Source organism: Mesoplodon densirostris, chromosome 2 (assembly GCF_025265405.1).
Source record: "Mesoplodon densirostris isolate mMesDen1 chromosome 2, mMesDen1 primary haplotype, whole genome shotgun sequence".
NCBI lineage: Eukaryota > Metazoa > Chordata > Mammalia > Artiodactyla > Ziphiidae > Mesoplodon > Mesoplodon densirostris.
Genome location: NC_082662.1, coordinates 124,334,066 through 124,353,621, shown reverse-complemented (window position 1 = coordinate 124,353,621; position 19,556 = coordinate 124,334,066). Strand labels below are relative to the sequence as shown.

The following is a 19,556-nucleotide window of genomic DNA, read 5'->3' as shown; positions in this document are numbered from 1 at the left end:
CTTCTGAAACGTGGTAGGATGCTGGGCATTTGGTAAGGCCTCAGTAAGTGGTGGCCGGCTCTGTGTGCCTCTCTCCTTCGTTTTGTCCAAGGCTGACATGACAAACCTTTGGTTATGTTGCTAAACATTTCTTTGAAAGGCAGCTTTGTTTAAAGGAAAGAATGTGGACTTTGGGAGGCTGTACTGCTTACCATTTGAGTAAAATAGTGCCACTGTAAAGTAGGATTGTTGTGATAATTAGGAGGTGAAGTGTGAAGACAGCCCATAGACATATTCCATTCATGTTAGTCCTTGTATTTTTCTCCATTTGAATCATTTTAATCTTGACTGCCCCCCCCCAGCCCTGCCCTAAATTGTTGCTCTTTGAGGACGGATCTCAAATCTTGTATTTGTCACATCCCTCCCTCCAGCACTTAGTTTAGGGGCATAGCATAGTAGGTGCTCATCAAACACAAGTTGGCCCGCTTTCGGGGTGGCCTTCCTCAGCATTTAGGTGTCCCCAACAGCTTCTCTAGACTTTGTTCTATGCCATCCTTCTGAGATCAAGGAATTATCCCTGGGTTGGTTGAACAGGAAATGACCAACTTGTGAAATGGCCACCAAATGTTTTATTTATTTTACTAATAGGCTTCAATCTCTAAGACAGCTCTGAGGAGTGGGAAGGGGAGGGCAAGACGGAAAGCAGGGAGCCTGGGAAAGGTCTATCAGACAGCAGCGCCTGGCAACTAAATCAGCTGAGGAAACCCGTCCTGGCCAGAGTCCACCCTGCTTTGAAAAATCCTCCTGCTGACTTCCACCCTCTGCCCGAGCTCGTCCTCTGCCTCATCCTCGCTCGATCTGCGGTGGGCATTCTGGTAGAGCACGGCACACACGCCCGTCAGCCAGGCGGCCACGGTGCCCGCGGAGAAGATGCAGAAGCCGATGAGCAGCAGGAAGATGTAGTCTTGGTGGTCCAGGTGTGTGACGCACATGTACCGGAGCGGGTTCCCCACCTTCGTGATGGGCCACCCTGCCAGTTCTGTGGGCTCCAGGCACGTGGCATTTTGTTCATCTAAGAGGAAACACACAGCAGGCAGAGTGCTGAAACAGCAGAACTCCCAGGGTCCTGAGGCCACCAGGGACTTGGAGAGGCTGTCTGGACTCTCGCTACTCAAAGTGTGGTCTGCGGGCCAGCGATATCGGCATCACATGGACCCCGTTAGAAATGCAGAATCTCAGGCACCACCCCAAGGCCTTCTGAATCAGAATCTGAATCTTAACAAGATCCCCAGGTGATCTCTGAGCACATTAAGGTTTGAGACTGCTCCTGGACTGCTTTTTGCCCTAGGCTTAGCTGTGTTCAGATTCACCTCCTGAAAATGGGCTTTGCTTTTTAAGGCTCCTCAAGGAATGAGAGACCACAGCAGGAGCTGGGAGGTTGGAAGCTTAAGCAAAATTGCCATGGAGTGTTGACACTCCACAGAACTCCACCAGTGTTCATCATCTCTGTCTCCCCTTCCTCTTATTGACCCCCTCCTTCCCCCTCCACCTTGTCCTTTTCCCTTGTCCTGTTCCTGAGCCCAGCCAGGGATCACTAAGGCCACCCAATGTCATCGCACACCACTTAGGAGGGACAAAATTCTCTGGAAATGCCTACTGTGTGCTCTCTATGCCTCACCCTCAGCCCCACCTGCCCCCAGCCTGGAGAAATCAAGGCGGAGCTCAGGGAAAAGAGACAGCTAATACAGGAAGCAGTTCCGTTTCTCGGTGGTGATGTTGGTATCATTGGATGATCATATGATCTACATGAGTTTTCAGTCCTTTTTAGCCACTGACTCAGCTGCCTGGCTTCTTCTCTGAGCACCTTTCCACACCAAGCACTGCGGACTTCAGTATATAAGAGAAGGCAAAGTGGGCTCTGGAGCCAGACAGACTAGGGTTCAAATCCATTGTTACTTACTAATTTGGTAAACTTCAGCAGGATGTCTGACTCTGTCTCTGAATACCATTGCCTCATCTTACAAAGAACACTACCTATTCTCAGGGTAGTTAGGAGGATTTAACTGCTGCAGGTGAGAAGGCAAGCTATTGTACACAATAGTGCACACAATACACTGTGCACAATAGATGCACAGATGACTCAGAGCTCTGTCATCAGCCCTGAATTTTTCTAGCTCCATATACTCCTCTGTGTTGATGCTGAGGTGCCTGTGAGTGGTGTCCAGGTGAATATAAATGAGCATTAGATAAATGAGCTCACATTCAGGGTTGAGACCAGGGCTTGAGACAACTATGATCCAAATCATAATAGCAGCTAATATTTACCAAGTTCTGTCTACATGCTAAGTGATATACAAATGCTATCTCGTTTAATTCTTGCAGCAACGTTGACACACACTATCATCCTTGTTTTACACATAAGGAAACTGAGACTCAGGAAGGTTTCCTAACTTGAAGGTTTTGGATAACCTGCAGGTTCCAGGTGGGGGACAGGAGACAGAAAACCCAGACTGAGCTATCTGAGCTTTTTTTTGCAGAAGTGGGAGATACAGAGAGAGGCAAGTGTGGGGAGAAGCTTCACCTAGATCAGGGTAGAAACTCCAGACTATGTGAAGACACTGATATCCTTGGTGACCAAGGACGTGAGGGAAATCAGGCTTGGACTGGAGCTAGAAGCAGGAGAATTAGGGAAAGGAATACAGAAGTGAGCTGACTGGGTAGGAGGCAGCTGGCTTTGGGTGGCTAGAGAGAGCTGTCCAGGCTGAGCGCTAAGTCCTCTCCAAGCTGGACACTATTCCCTGCACCCTGGTTCTGGGTCAGTGCACCTATAGAAAAGTCATTTGTTACTTTCAGGAAGATGGCCTGAAGTCTGTGATGCTGTGAGGACTCCCTGATGGAGGAGGCTGTAGACATATGAGGAGGAAGCCAGCATGGGGGCTGCTACATCCACTGGTTACAAAGATTACAGAGGAAAGGAGAGGAAGAAGCCCCTCTCTAGAATGAGTGCGAGACAGTGGCCCTCAGGGCAACCCTGGCCCATGGGAGAGGGACAGGTGTCTTGGGCCTCCATCTCAGGGTGCTGTAAAGGGACGGGAGCACAATTACACCTCAAGACTTGTCTCTAGTCAGCCTGGTTCCAGGACCTCTGGGGTTTTGCCCAGGAGGCCCAAGAGTGTGGGGCTGGTGAGGAGCAGGGGAGGCTCCTGCCATCTTCAGGAATTCTAGCAAGAGAGGGCTTAAGTCACCTGCCCAAGCTGCCAAAGACACCACATGGGAATATACAAAGAAAGATGTATTTGAGGAAGGAGAACATGGGATTCTGAGGGTCTGGAGTGTGCCTACGGCAGTTTATCTCATTCTATTTTTAAAAAGATTAGGCTTTTAAATTGGGGCTTGGGTGGCAGAGATGAGACTAAACATTAAACGCATATTTCTCCATTTTGGAGCATTACCTTGAAAGGAGCAATTAGGCAGTGATTTTAATGCATTGTTAGGCTGCTTTTAAGTGAGGGATGTGGGTGGATCTGTGGGGAGGGTTTTTCTACTGCTGTATTCACTCTCCCCCCCTCATTGCCTGTCACCGCCAAGGTGTGAGCTCTCAACTCTTAGCAGGTCTGTCTCCATCCATTCCCAGTTTCCCAGCTCTGGACCATTTCACACACTCCTGCCAGATTTCCCCTTCTGCAAGCTAGGCTCTTGCCAGGCACACTCTGGATCAAAACCCTCCTCTGACTCCCCTGTGGGGCTCAGAATAACATCCAGATCAACTGGCCTGGTGTTCAGAGCCCTCAGGATCTGCCCCCTCCTACCTTTCCCACCTTACTTCTGAGTTCTCCCAGTACACTGCCCTTGTCAAATTAAACTGTCTTTATTCCTTGATTACATATCCCCCTTATCTCTAGTTAGCTTTGTTACACTGCTCTTTTTGCATCAAATATCTCTTCCTCTAATTTTTGCGTGATCAAGTCCTTCCTATCCTTCAAGGTCTAGTGTAAATGCATCTACCCCCAATAACCCTTCCCAAACCACGTCAGAGGGCAGTCATGTGATTGTTCCCACTCCGAGCTCATCTATAGCATTTCCTTGTATCATTCTTACTGCACCTATCACATTCTATGTTGCTTGGTGGTTATTTGCTAGAAAAGGGGTACATCTTTTCTCTCCTACTAGAGACATTTTTAGCTCTTGACGACATAATCCATGTCTGATCATTACTGCTCTTGATAATAAGAGCTATCATTCACTGAATGAATTACTTAATTTTTAAGTATTTGGGGATTTTCTAGTAATGTTTTTATTATTGAGTTCTAGTTCAGTTCTACTGTGGTCAGAGATATACTCTTTATGATTTCAGTCCTTTGAGATTTATCGAGAATTTGCTTTATGGCTGGACATAAAGTCGATTTCAGTAGTCTTTGCATGTGCACTGAAAAAAATGTATTCTGTCTTTGTTGAGTACATTGTATGTTGATTAAGGTGTGGTTTTACACAGATCTTCTGTATCTTTATTTGTTTATTTATTTATTTATTTATTTGCGGTATGCGGGCCTCTCACTGTTGTGGCCTCTCCCATTGCGGAGCACAGGCTCCGGACGCGCAGGCTCAGCGGCCATGACTCACGGGCCCAGCTGCTCTGTGGCATGTGGGATCTTCCCGGACCAGGGCACGAACCCACATCCCCTGCAACGGCAGGCGGATTCCCAACCACTGCACCACCAGGGAAGCCCTTTATTTATTTTTATTTATATCTTTATCGACTTTTTATATTCTTTGACTTTTTATTGACTTTATTGACTTTTCAAAACTATTGTCTCAGTTACTATTAGATTGTTAGTTGTTTATTAGTTACAGGGGAAGTATGTTAAAGTCACCAGCTATGATTATGCAGTTGTCTACTTCTCTGTATAATTCCGTCAAGTTTTGCTTTACATATTTTGAAGCTATGTTATTAGATGCATATAAAGTTACCTCTTCTTGGTAGATTTACCCTTTTCTCATTGATCAATATCACTTATTATCTGTAGTAATGCTTCGTACCTTAAAGTGTACTCTGTTTGATTACATTAGTATGGCTGTACCAAATTTCTTTTGGTTAGTGTTTGCATTGTATAGCTTTTCCCATCCTTTTACTTATGATCTTTCCATGTTTCTATACTTAAGGTATATTTAGTAAGCAGGATGTAGTTGGGTTTTGTTTTTCATCAGTCTAGCAAGCTTTGTATTTTAATCAGTCCATTAATGTTTAATGTTAGACTGGTATATTTGGATTAACTATTTGTTTTCCATTTGTCCTACTTTTTAAATGATCCCATCCCTTGACTATGTTCCTTCTATTTTATTATTTCATTTCCTCTTCTTTAGCTTGTTAGTCATGCATTCTTTTCCTAGTCTAGTATGATGACTTGAGAGTTTATAAACCTATCTACTCATCCTGGAGTGTCTGATATGTGCTAGACACCATATAAGGTGCTTCATAAAATTAAACTCTACTCCTGAGCACCCCACTAAGTAGTTTTAATTATTCCCAGGCTACAGAATGAAAAAAATTGTTCATCAATTATTCTGTCTCTGCCTTTCTTGATCTCCTTGCCTCTGAGAAAAGGCTATCAGGTACTGCTGTGTGTTCTGTGCGCTGCACAATCCCAGGGCTTTCATTCACATTACAAACATGTGACTAAGCCCCATCTTATCACTTCCTCAGCTCTACTTCATGGGTGCAGGACATTTGCCCCAGTTAAAGTGCCCAGGTACAATTACAGGCATCATTAATGTTTAAATTCTTCCTGCAAATAGTTCCTAAGGAAACATAAACTACCCCCTTATTTAGTTCCACATGTGGCACGTTGCTCACAGGTGGAAAACCTGTCTGCCAAAATCGAATGCATGGAGGAGCAAGAGTTTCTGGGGCCCAGAACCACACCTGTTAATGCAGGAGCCCAGAAAGCCTTCCTTCAGAAAGCCAGCTTGAACCTGGTGGTTTTAAGAGGAACTGCTCCTTTTCTTGGTCTGCAGAAGTGACCACAGTTTGGGTTCTGCTTAGCTCTCCAGAGGAGCAGGCTGCTCTGAGCTCCCTGGGCAGTCTTGCTTAGGAACTGTCTGGGCTGAGTGGAGGAGGCCAGCCTCCATGTGGTGGCCACGTAGAGTGAGAGGATAGAATTTGGAGACTTCTCTCTCAATTACACTGCAACTTGGAGAGCAAATACCAGTTTCTAACAGCTTAAGCACTTTGTCATGAAACTTCCACCTGGAGCCTAGAGAAAGGCCTAATTCCCTCATTTCTCCTCCTTAGGCCTTAGCTTGCCTGAACATCATTAGATGTTCAGTATTTTTTTCTCCAGCTAAATTATGTATTTGTCAACTACCTATTCATTTGTCTGCCTCCGCCCACTAGATTATGAACTCCATGAAGGCATGGATTTGTTTTCACTGCTGTGTCCTCAACATCTAGAATAGTGCTTAACACATACTAGAGCTCAAAGTATGTTTGTTGAGTGAATTCAATATTGTTTGTTATTAATGCCTCTTGGGGTCAATGTCATTGACATAATGCTCGGCTGGAGGAAAGGGAATCTGGGGAGATAGAAGACTATAGGTGGGTCAGCTAACCTCTTGCCACCTTGGACTACTCTACACTAGGCTAATACCAATCCCTGCTTACCTTGTGAGAGTCTGGGGAAGGATTCAGTGAGCTAAGGGGTGTGAAGTCCTGGAGGAGGCAGGAACAGATGACTGTTCTGTTCAAATGGAGGGGTAAGCCTTGAAGTGTCCTCTGAGACTGCAGAGAAGGAAATGAGGGTAAGTGCAGATGGGGAAGGGGCTGAGGATGCAAGGGCTGCCAGCATGATGGCAAAAGGTAGTTATTATTATTTCCCAATTACTGTTTGAGAGCAGAGACCCTATTTGTTCACCTTTGTAGCCCTAGTGCCTGGTACACAATAGAGGTTTGATAAATGTCTATTGAATGCATAGAGAATGAGTGGACTATTGGTTTAATCTCATACAGCAGTTCTTAAACTCATATTTTTGGCCTTGCTGTTTAGGACTGGTTTCTGATGGAATTTGAAGGGATCACTATCATATTCTGCTGTACTATGGGTGGCCCAGAGGAGAAGACTCCCTAGAGGGAAACCTAGACTGGACCATATAGCAGCCCAGCACCACCAAAGCCAACTGGCCAACAAGGCTCCCTTCTTAGACCCTCATGCATGGTCCTCTGAGCATTTCCAGTCCTCCATTTGCTCCTACTTTTGCCTCCCTAGAGCTCCTTTTCCTCATCACCCAGCTGTCTTCCCTTGATGGCATGAGCCAGGCTTCAGCAAATTACAACCTGTGGGCCAAATCCATCCTGTAGCCTGTTTTTGTAAATAAAGTTTTATTGGAACACAGCCATGTCCATTCATTCATGTATATTCTATGGCTGCTTTCATGTTACAAATGACAGAGTGAATAGTGGCAACAAAGACCCACAAAGCTTAAAATATTTATTATTTGCCCTTTCAAAGAAAGTGTGTGCTGACTCCCAGTCTGAAGCATCCTTGGCTTTGGATGATTTGGGCTTGGGCAGTACAGTTCTTATCTGATACAATTTTTTCCCTTGGATAAAGAGTTCATATTTTGGTAAAGGTTAAACCTGATTCATAGACTCTTGGAACATTACAGGAACAACCTTGAAATCCAGCAAGTTCAACCTGATTATTCTTGTGCTTTAAGGGTGCTTTAGCCTACAGGACTGGTTTTTTTGTATAAGTGGTTGTATATGGGCAAGATTTAGAGGTAGAAAGACCCCTTTTCCTCATAATACTTCTCATGTGCTTGTCAGTACCCAAAATTCTGCCAGCAGGAGATAGAACCTTTCATTCCACTGATAAAAGAAGGCTTAAAGTGTAAAGTCTTCTGAAAAAGAAGCCAATGACTTAAGCCCTTCCCTGGGGAACCCCTGCTACTGCCTTTCTTGAGCAGGTTTTAATGGAGGAGGGGAGCCAGCTACATGACAGGCCTGGGGGATGGTACCAGGCAGTTCCTGGAAGCTAATGGCAAACCCTAGTTTGCTCTGTTTGGCCTAGGACCTGCTGAATAATAACTCATCCTCTCAGAAAAATCCAGATAGTGGACAGTTATTATCCGCATGGATAGTAGGCAATTTAGAAAAGTTCAGTGGTGGAAGGCAGCACCGTTCACCAGTCACCCAGGCAGAAACTTGGGATCCCTTCCTGTTTCCTCTCTCACATCCCATAATTTAAGCCATGAGACAATCCTGTTAGTCCTACCTTCAAAATATATCCCAATTCTTACCTCTTCTTATCTTCTGAACCATTACCCTGGGCCAAGCCACAGTCTTTCCTTCACCTGAACTGTGACAGCCTCTTAACTTGTGTTCCCACTTTCCACAGTCTCTCTCCATTTAGCAGTGGGAACCAGCTGTAAACCATAGATCGTGTCACTTCCTGCTCAAAACCCTTTCATGACTTCCTGTCACATTTAGAATAAAGTCAAAAGCCTCTCCATGGCCTGTTGGTCCTATAAGATCTGGCCTCTGATTTTTTACCTCATTTCTTACCTTGGCTTCACTTCGCTTCAGCCATACCCACCTTCTGCTACATTGAGCTCATTCCACCCCAGGGCCTTTGCACTTATTCTTCCCTCTGTCTAGAAAGACCACACCACCCTGCACCATATTTCCATTGCTGGTCCCTTCACTTTATTAAGTTCTCTGCTCTTCTTACTTGATGCTTCAATATGTTGGCATTCCCCAAAGTTTCTGTCCTTGCCCTGTTACCCTCTCATTCTAAACTCTTTCCCTGGCTCATCTCATCCTTTGTTTGGTTTTGATGATCACCAGTGAGCTGATGATTTCCAAACATATATTTTATTCTCCATTCTGAATTTCAGGTCAGAATATCCAAATGCCTCCTGGCTCACAAAGACCTCCCACTCAACACGATCAAGATGGGACTTGGCTTCTCCCCTAACCCCCTCACTACCCCTCCTCTCAGTGGAGCCCCCATAGCTGTCCAAGCCAATACTTGATTTTTTTCCTTTCCTTTATTTTCGATGTCTCATTGATTTTTTATTCACTCAAATATTTCTTGAGCATTTTCTCTGTGTCTGAATCTTTCTGAAGATTCAGACCTGCTCTTTGCTCTTACCGACCTTCCTGTCTATCAGGGAAGACAAATGTTAAATTAATACAAATCTGTTAATTGTGCTAAGAGTCACAAAGGGAGCACAGGGAACTCTGGGAGGGTCTAGTTCAGTCCCAAGTCCTGTTGCTTCTACCTTCCAAACAGTTCCTTCCGACCTGTCTGTACCTCTTCATCCACACTGTTGCCATAGGCTGCCATCCTCTCTTGTCTGAATGCCCATACAAGCCTCCTAGCCCTGTATCCATCTTACCTGCCTGCCAAAACTTCTCAGGATACATTGCATGTTCTCTAGAAAAACCATAAACAAAGGCCCTAGATGGCCAGACTCCCACTTCTCTTTCTAGCTGCATCCACGCTTTGCTGGATTCCTTACAGCTTGGGGAATTCTTCCTCTCTAGAGATGAAGAAACTGAGGTTGGCTGCTTTGGCTGGCCTTGCACTGCCTCCTTCTAGGGGCCTGAGTGGTGTTGGTTGATCAGAGGGGCCATGCATAGAGGTCTGGCATTTCTGAGCTTGAGGGAACTTTAGATCACCCACCCTCAGGGATTCCAACAGGGCTGAGTTAGAGGTCCTTCCCAAACTGCACATGCTTGCCATCCCCATCGCTTCTCGAATTTTCTGGATGATTTAGGGATCACTGACCCAGTCTCACCCCTCTCAGCCCCCTCATTGTCCTCATGAGGCTGCTCCTCTGGCTCTCAGCAGGAGGGAGCCACAAGGCCAGGGTGTTCGTGATAAGGTGGGAGAGATGTGCTAGCGGAGCAGCTGACAGCCTTGGCAATGACTGCTGCCCAGCTGTTCCCTTTTTTGGTGTCTGGTCTTTATTGCAATTTCCCTGATGGAGGAGATGGGTTAGCATTAATAGTGGAAGGGTGTGAGGACCTGAATTCATTCTGGAAATCTAAGTTTGGGCGCAGTTGTAGATGATTTTGTACTTGGTGGATTGAAATGGGGCCATTATACTATGAGAGCAGCCTTGAATACAGGATGAAATAGCCTCAGAATGAAACTGAGATGTTCCCTGTTCAAAATGCCCTCAGAATGACTTGTACTTGAAACAGCACATGACCCAACCCATCTGCTCCCTGCAGATGTCCCTGAGTGACTTTGTCCCCCTGCCTCAGCAGCACTCCTGCCCAGACTCCTCTTTTTGAATTGTGGGCCCCACCATCGGACTAAGCAGGACTGCCTAAGGACTATAATTTAAGGGTTGACACAGATGGACCCTCTGTCCTGAGACTACCTCCACATCTACGCTAGTAGCCTGTGATTTTCTGAATTCTCACTGTTTCTGGTTGTTCCCTGTTACACTGCAAATGCCCCTTGAGGGAGACATATCAAAACATTATTAGCTACTAACATCTTAGTGCAAATCAATTTATTCACCAGTTGGAGCAGCCACCATAGAACTAGAACCCAGACCATTGTCCTAGGGTTTCTCAAAATGTGGCCTAAGGAGCACCTGCCCCAAAATCTCACTGAGTCATCACCTCTGGATATGGAGCCTGGGCTCTTGTGCTCATTACAGTTTGAGAATCACTGGCGGATCAGGCCAGGTCTGGAAGGAAAGTCCAGGGCACTGAGTGCCTGGGAGGTGGAGGCATTGTTCAAGGCCAGGCATTGTTCAAGGCCATTGCTTAAGACAGGAGGCAGGAGAGTGCAGGAGTTAGAGGTTGCACTTCCTAATTGTGTGACCACTGCCCTCATCTCTAGGAACACCTGCACCTCGACACGGACTCATTGTGCACTTGCTCATCTGGGACCCTGTCTGCTGACCACTGCTCTCCTCTTCCTTCATCTAAGTGCATCTTATCTTTCTAATTAGGTCCATAAGCTGCCAACTAGAAGGGATTTATAGAGTATTTAATCCTATTCCCTTATTTCAGAGACAAATGAGACTCAGAGGGAAAAATGACTTGCCCCAAATCACACACTGGCATGACTGGGATCAGGCTTCCTGGCTTTCAACTACATTTTCTCTCTCTTGTATCCCTAGATTTGCCTTATTAAAGACAGGAATTATGACTTCTTTCCCTGTGATAAAGCACCCCAGCAACATAAATACAATGTTGGGCATGTAATAAACATACAATAAATGTTTCAGAGTTGAATAGAATGTGATGTGCCTGATAGTAAGGAAATAGCATGGCATGGGAGAAAATATTGAACTTGGGTGCCAGAAGATCTCCACACTGGGCTGGGCTCTATAGCCACTTACCTGGGAGGTGGCTAGATTCTAAAGTTCCAGCTTAAGCTTCCTATATCTTCCTATATTAAAGGCTTCACCCACCAATATGGTGGCCACTAGCCATACATGTGGCTATTTAAATGAATTGAAATGATGTAAAATTAAAAATTCAGTTCCTCAGTTCCACTAGTCTAATTTCAAGAGCTCAACAGCCACATGTGGCTAGTGGGTAGTGTATTGGACAGTACAGGTTTAGACCATTTCTACTGCTGCAGAAGCTTTTGTTGGACAGTGCTGGACCAGACTTTGAGGGTGGAGGGGATGTAGGAAGCCAGGCTTTTTCTGTCCAGGAGCTTAGAGCTACGTGAGTTTTTGAGAGCGTCTTCAGAGGCATTCAACCCTGTCCTGCTGGGGAGCTCTCTCCTGGGAAGAGCTCAATTTCTACTCTCACCTTCAAGCAGCATTAATGACTGGAAAATTACAGTTCCAGCCAGGAATTAGTTCTCCTATTTTCTGACCTGAGCCAAAAAGGAAATGGAATCTGTGGACCTGTTTTAACTCTGTATTGATCAGAGCATCCAGGCAACCAGCACATTTCAACTCACCTCCATTCCTGCTATGATTTTTGTGTTTGGAAAGTGAATACATAAACTCTTTGAGGACTGGGCAGTTTTCAGTGCATCTGGTGAGTATATCATTGGAGGGTTTCCTCTGAGGAAGACTTTTGATAATAGTGCCAAATCTCTTGTCAATATGGGAAAGTTTTGAGGTTCCTATCTGCTGTAACCTTGTGATGAAATACGGTGAATAAAACATTCAGCCTCCTCTACAGCCCCTCTGTGGGGGGTGAACTTAGCCAAGGTGTGACATAGGGGAAGGACATATTATTGCCCTCATTTCTTTTGTTTTAACACCTCTCCATTTCTTTCCTGGATCTTGGTTTCCTTCAAGGTTCCCCCACTGCTGCAGAATTAATCTTAGCTAATTGCATTTCCCAAGCACTCACTCTTCCCTCTGATATGAAAGTTGATAAAAGCTTAGGGGCACCTGTATTATTCTGCCCTGGAACTTACATATTTGTTCACAGTCTTTTTCAAGATTGGGGCACTTTTAGGGACCCAGAAGGATGAATCTCTAATGGCTAATTTTAGCCCAATGGTAGGCAGTGGATGGGGAGAGACTGGGGCAAAAAGACTACTCATTACTCTTCAGATCACAAAATTACACCATGTAGGTGACTTCCTTCTCCCAAGGCCATGTCTGCCCCATAGTTGAACTGACCTCCTTGCCCTCATCCCTTGAAAGATGTCTGCATGTTCACACCTGTTTCTGGAAGTGGGGTTTGTGTTTAAGGTAGAACTTCAGTTCCAGACTCAGGTGACTCAGGAAGAGCCACCTTGCTGCTGCTGGCACAGCCCTGAGTCTCATGGCCTGGGCTGAGACCAAGCCTTGATTTCAGCTTCTGGTTTTATTTCCCAGGGTCTGAACTCCTGTATTCATAACTCATCCAATATTCAACTCCAGGATTCCCTCTGTCCGATTCTCAGGGATTAGAATCCTGGGACCTGCTGCCTACCTTCCCATCTCCTATTTATATCCCCATATGCATCTGTATGGTCATGTCTCCTGGACAGGGTACACTGTCCTCCAATAAGGCTGAGCCTTCCTGAAGTCCACTGCTTGTCCCTGGGACCACCTGACTGATATTTGCTACTCTCTTAGTATCCTGTATCTTTCCTACATCTGCCAACCATTTGTTTATTGAATGTTTATGGTGTGCCAGGCTTAATGTTAACGGCAGTTTATAAATGTTCTCATTTCATCCTTACACCAGCCCTAGACAGGTTGGTTCTATTATTAGACCTGTCTGAAAGATGAAGAAATTGAAGTGTGGAGAGGTTAAGTAAATTATCTATCTCCTACAGATACTAAGTGGCAGGGCTAGGGTTATGATCCACAACAGTTACATTCCAGAACCTGAGCTCTTCACACTGGGCTCTCCTGCCTGTATGGTGGCCGTCCTTCACCACCTGTAGCTGAGGCTGTCCGAAGTAATTGTTCTACCCCAAAAGGCACATGCTTGCCTTTTTTGTCTTGCTGTGTCCAGTGAGGTTAGTTCTGCTGTGCCTAATTGGACCATGGGACACATAAGGTTCAGGTGGCCCATAGTCAGATGAGTCTCAATGCACAACACCAGGGTTCTTGGCTAGCTACCTCTATGAACGCTTGTTTGGCACATAATAGGCACTCAAGAAATATTTAGATGGATGAATGTGTGAGCTGAGTGGTAGCATGGAAGTCCCTTACTTCACTGCCTTGCTTTTCAAGGGGTCTATATACTGGAATTCTGCTGTCATGCAGACCTCAGTACTGCACTGCAGGCAAAATCTCCCAATACTGAGGTTTAGTATCTCCCTGGGTCTAAAACGAAACCCATCTTTAAGTTGGATTCTCCTTCATAAATAACCAGGTTATTTAGCTTATTTCATAGAAATTCTTCCTGTATCCTGAAATTTGGGCACATGGGGAAGAGAAGTGTAGACCCCATTCTAGAACATGCCAGAGAGTACCGTTTTGATAGAAAATGTGGTATAATAGGTGGGTTAAAGGTTGAGAGTTCAACTAGAGTGTTTGTAAATAGCAAAGGTATTTCCACCTAACAGAGACATGAATCATCATATGAGAGTCACATGAAATAAACATCTTCCATTATGTTGAGGTCTGACTAAAGGGCAAGAGAAGCATCTAATGAATTTTATTGTGTGAGTGTTTTCAGCTTTTTGTGTATGTGTGTGTGTGTGTGTGTTCATGTATTGATGTGTATCTGTGCATTTATATGTGTATGTGTGTCATGCATATGTAATATGTGGGTGAGTGTGTATGTAATTATGTATATATGTATGTGTGGTATGTTTGTGTAGATACAACTTTGTGTTTGTATATGTGCATGTATGTATGTGTTTGCATTTGTGTTCATGTGTATGTTTGTGGTTGTGTGTGTGTGTGTGTGTATGGAAAGGGAGAACCAGACTGAATAACATGCAAAGGAGAGCAAACACTGAGGTTAAGTTCATTCTTTTAGAGTTCGGGTAGATTGGGGTGAAACCTCGGTTCGCAAGGGAAGTGCAGGCATATTATAATGAGTTTATGATGACTAGGGTTTATTATCCAATGAAAATGATCTAGTGTGAGTTCCAAGTGTGGACAGGTAGGAAATAAAGCTAAAATTTAAGTGCTGTGGGCATATGCTTATAACATGACATATTTATAACTAAAGTGACTTATTGGATCATAGTTATGATCCAATTTGATCAATGGATCCAATTTGATCCATAATTTGAGGATTTAAGAGAGAGTAGCCACATGGGAAAAGACTTGAATGTGAAATCAGGAGGTTCAAACCATTTTCTTGCCTTTTAGTAGCTGTGTAGTTTTGGGTGAATCAGTCTATCTTCTCAACCATAGGATAGGGGTTAAAAATACCCATCCTAGCCTCTTCCACAGCCCTAGAGCACAAAATTTAAGGGTTGGTGTGACACTCAAGTAAAGAAACTGAAACAGCATGTGTGAAAAAACTTCAGCAGCTACAAAGCTCCATACAAAGCTAAATTATTCTATGTCTGGGCTGGGGCTCACTGCTGTTTTTAAGAGATAATAATAGTGAACTGGAGCAATGAGACCATATTTCTGTATGAAGTGAACTGGGAGGATTCCTCTATGCCACCAAACAGCAGAGGGAGATGAGCAGATTAGCAATTGTGTGTGTGTGTGTGTGTGTGTGTGTGTGTCAGGGTGGGGGCCTCCCACTGGCCAGTGGATGAAAGATTTTTCTGCCTCAAAAGCCAGACTCTTTATTCATGAGGAGCTTATGAGCTTGACAAGATAGACACCCGCCTCTGACATTTTTGAAAATATTCAGTGAAACAGACCTGGTTTATAATCTTTTTCAATCCTGGATTGAATTGAGTCAAGGAGTCCAAAGTAGTTAGCCTGAAAGTTCTGAGAAGACACGTTTTAAGCAAAATTCTGATTACGGGAGATTTGGTCGGAGATGAAGTGATAGGCTTAGGCACTGGGGAAGAAGCCAAGCTACTTACCCTTTTCAGCTAAGTAGGGGGTCCTCCTGGCAAATTGGTGGTTTCTGCTCAAGGAAAATGTGTATGAACGGTGGGGAGGTGTCAAGAAAAGATGATGCTGGTCCACAGGCTAGTTACATGAACACTGACAGGGAGAATCCCATTTGAGAATCACATTTGATGCATGAGAATGATTAATACTGACCCTCTTTTAGAGAGCTTTCTAGAAAGCAGTACAGCACCAGTCATTGAGAAAAGTGGAAAGCATGATCACTGGAGAGGCAAGGCGAGCCCCCCAAGAAACTGCTCCTGTGTTCTTTTATGATTAGTGCTGTTAAGATGGTCTGACAACGTTTGTTCCTTTTGATTTATTCTAACTCATGTTGAAGTACCTGGCAGCAGGGCCAGGTGCCTCGGGCACAAAATTTAAGGAGACACTCAGTCTCGGTGCCACCTTCGATTCTGCATCCTGGGAGCCTTGCTTGCCTCATCACAGTCCAGCCCCTGCTTGGAAGACAGTTCAAGACACGTGCATTGGAAAGCCAGGAGGGCACATTTTTACTTGTTCTCACCACCCATCTCCTTCTCCCCTAGTGCGCCTTAAAGTCTGTCATTTTGGTCAGGAATCTTTCTAGAATATTGCCACATGGGCAGGACTTCAGGGTGGAAACTTCAGCAGGACTTTTGTGAAGCTGGTGCATGAAAATATTTTCAAAAACACACACCCAGGGAAGGCAGAGGAGACTTGGTTCTGATAGGGTTTAACTACATCAGTGCCTCCAGGCTTTCTGTGAGGGGTTATTTCACACTTCTACGACGTTCTGACTTCCCTGGGTGAAAGTGGTATTGGTGGAGTGGGGGAATTGAAGGATGAGAATGGGACAGTAAAGTCACTGAAAAGAAGAAGGGATGAGGCACTGGAGTGCCCCAGGGACCATGGCAGAGGGGTGGAGACAGTGGATAGAGTGGCAGCAACTGGCTTGGAACTCTACCAGGTAAGACTTGAGAGTCTGCCTGTGAGATTGGAATCCCCCTGCTTGACACAGTGGACACTGGTGGTCCATTCGCCACCCATTCATGCCGTGCTCTCCTTCCTTGTGAGGTTAGCATCCGATGACAAAGAAGATATCAAAGGCCTTCTCTTCTCCTCCCTCTCTCATTCATGTCCAGGTCGCTCACGTGCCCCTCCTCTGTCTCTGTTGAACTTTCCCTTCTGTATATCATACCACTGGATTTTCTGCTGGCTATGAACGACTGAATTTACTTTTAGATCCTGAAAAATGTCAGTCACTGACTTAAACAGATTAAAATAGTTTACCAATGGAATACAGTGTCCCTGTATTTCTTTGTCACTTTGCAGTTACAGTACTTTACCATTTCCACACATATCATTTCCTGTTGACATGACAACTCTGTATGTTTGGTAATATTGTCCCTACTTTATGGATCAGGAAACTGAGGCACAGAGAATTTGTGACTTCCCCAAGGGCAGCCAAGTAGTAAGGGCTGAGTGTGGCAGCAGAACTCAGCTATTTGGATGGCTATTCTAGAACTTTTTCTACTGGTCCTTACTGCCTCTCCAGTCAACCCAAGGATGGATCCTGCAGAGCAATAACGCTTTCAATCAACTTTACCCAGACATCTCTCCCACACTGACCATCTTTCGACTTCACTTTTTCTGGAACCAATTCCTCCTATGCCATCACATCCTCATTCCCACACCCAGTCAAGTCCTCACCTGGATGGTTCAGAGGGGACATTATTAAGTAGATGGTGAAGTCCAGGAAAGAGCAGTTGCATTTCCAGGGGTTTCCACTCAGATACAGGGTCTGGAGTGTTAGGAGGTTATGGAAGGCGGCATGGTCCAAGGTCTGCAAGCCGGTATTTCTGAGGTCCAGGTACCTCAAAGAGGTGGTGTTGGCAAAGGTGTACTTGTTGAGTGATAACAGATGAGGGTTGCTGGAAATGTTCAGTTGCACCAGGTTGCTGAGCATGGAGAAACTGTATGGGGAGATCAAGGTTAAATTGTTGAAGCTGAGATCGAGGTAGATGAGTTTGAAGACCCCGACGAAGGTATAATCCATCACCTCCTGAATCAGGTTCTTCTGACAGTCCAGGTAAACAAGGTCACTGAGGAGTCCTAGATTCATCGCTGGCAAAAAAAGGATGCTGTTATCATTCAGGTACAGCCTCCGGGTGTTCAGGGGTATGTCAGAGGGGTATTCAGTTAACTGGGCCCCTGTGCAGATCACTTCTTGGGCTTGACACTGACAATTATTTGGACACCTTGACCCCGATACCAGTCCCATTCCAAAGGAAAAGAGTAACCACCCGGGCCCAGGGCCTGAAGCACGGGACATAGTAAGAAGCGGCGACTACCCTCCTTCCACTTTCCAGCGGGCGCTGTCCCTCTGATCGGGAGGCTGCCGAGGGGCGTGGTGGGGCGGGGGGTGGGGCGCTGGAAAGAACTGTAACACTGGCTTTGGGCGAAGCGATTTTCCATTACAGGAGAACTGAACAGAAGTTGAAACGCGAGGCCCAATGCCCTGCCGCCCGGCTTGGTGGCTCTGCTGATTGCTCACTCCCAGACTGCTGCTGGAAGCCTGCCGGCTTGGCGGCTTTAAAAGGTCTCACTCTTTCCCTGCGTTCAGCAAGTGAAGGGGAGCCAGGGGAGAGCCACGTGACAATGAGGTTGCCAGTTGACACCTTTGTGATGTCAGCAGCCTCCGGAGACTGCCCAGCTGAGGGAGGGAGAGTCCTGACTCTTCTTCTGGGTGGTGTGAGGGTGTTTTGTGTTAACTCAGTAAGCCGGCTGTCCCTGGGGGAGTGGGGGGAAGCGCACGGATTCACCGTGTGTGCGCGTGTGAATCAGCTCCCCAAGGAGGTGCAGTGGATTAGACTAGATTGGACCCCCTAATCCGCAGGCCATAGAGGGATCACGGAAATCTCCAGTCCAACTCCCTTTTTTTTACTGATGTGAAAAGTGACCTGTCTGAGGTCAGTTCTCAGCGTGGGTCTCTTCCTTAGGTACTGAGTTTGGATAGGTGCCATTTTTGGGGTGTTGTCGGGAGAAGATGGGAAAGGGTGGAGGAGGGGGGAGTGCCTTTGAAACGAGGCAAGGGAAATTTCCTGATAAGGTGGTGTTCTTACGACTGTATTCCCAGTTTGCATACAACCCTGTCTGCATTTGGAATATATATGTGTACTAGTATTTAAAAGCCTTTTGAGCAACTATAAATATTCCCCCTAAAACAAAACCCAAATGTATTTAAAAAAAAATCTGAGTGCAATGATAGGAACTATTTCTTACCATTTATATTCTAGGATTTTTAAAATAATGAGGGCCTCACTAGTGCTTCTAGTATGAGTTTATACTCATTAGCTGCTTGAGGGAGAATGGGAGGGCGTCTTTTGGAGGGAAGGATGGAGAGTCTGGAAGCTTAAGTGTTAGGATGTATCTCACCCATTCTATGGAAAAAGGCACATTGGGCACAAACAAAGAAAAAGCATCTCAGGAATTAAAAGTTTTATTTTGGGGAAAATAGGATTTCATTCTTTGAAACATTCATAGATAACATAACTTGAATATTAATAAAGTAATGAAATCTATATTTAGCTTAGCACAGTGCCTGGCACCTGATATATAATAAATATTTATTGAATGAATGATGCGTGAATGTCTCTGATGGTTTGCTCCCTTTTCTTGTTTCTCTGCCAAGAGAGAAATTAATAAACTCAAGTGGATTTGTGGCTGGTTAGCTAATGCTCGATTGTGTTTACTTACTCAGCATTCCCAGGGTTACTGGCCATGAATTAGGATGATGACTTTGGTGTGTTTACCGAATTGAAAGTGACCTTATTTAAGTAGAAATTTAAACACTTAAAATAATGACCCAAATGATAATTGTACTAATTGAAGCAGAATTTTATTGATAGAAGTGTCACCCTCTCCTTATAATTAAAAAAATAAATAACTTCCTGGCCAGATCTTAACATGATTGCCCAGGAGAGGAATTTGGAACATAAAGTCTATGGAGAAGAATTAATTTCCAAAGTGATCGTTTCTTTTCGGGGCTGGGGCAAAGGTGTGGTTTGATGGTGGGGTGTGGTGGGGATGCTTTATTTAGATGGTGCTGTGTGTGTTGTGTTTCTTTTTGATGAGAGACGATG

The 19,556-nt window shown here is 45.0% G+C and overlaps 1 protein-coding gene across 1 annotated transcript; it reads right to left on the bottom strand.

Moving 5' to 3' along the window:
* Positions 1-725: 725 nt before the first annotated feature.
* LRRC52 (leucine rich repeat containing 52) lies at positions 726-17,746 on the bottom strand. The gene is made up of 2 exons (XM_060088369.1): positions 17,125-17,746; positions 726-1,051 (listed from the first exon to the last, which is right to left on the bottom strand). The coding sequence occupies exons 1-2, from the start codon at positions 17,744-17,746 to the stop codon at positions 726-728; spliced, it is 948 nt and encodes a 315-aa protein (XP_059944352.1).
* Between the last annotated feature and the right edge of the window lie 1,810 nt (positions 17,747-19,556).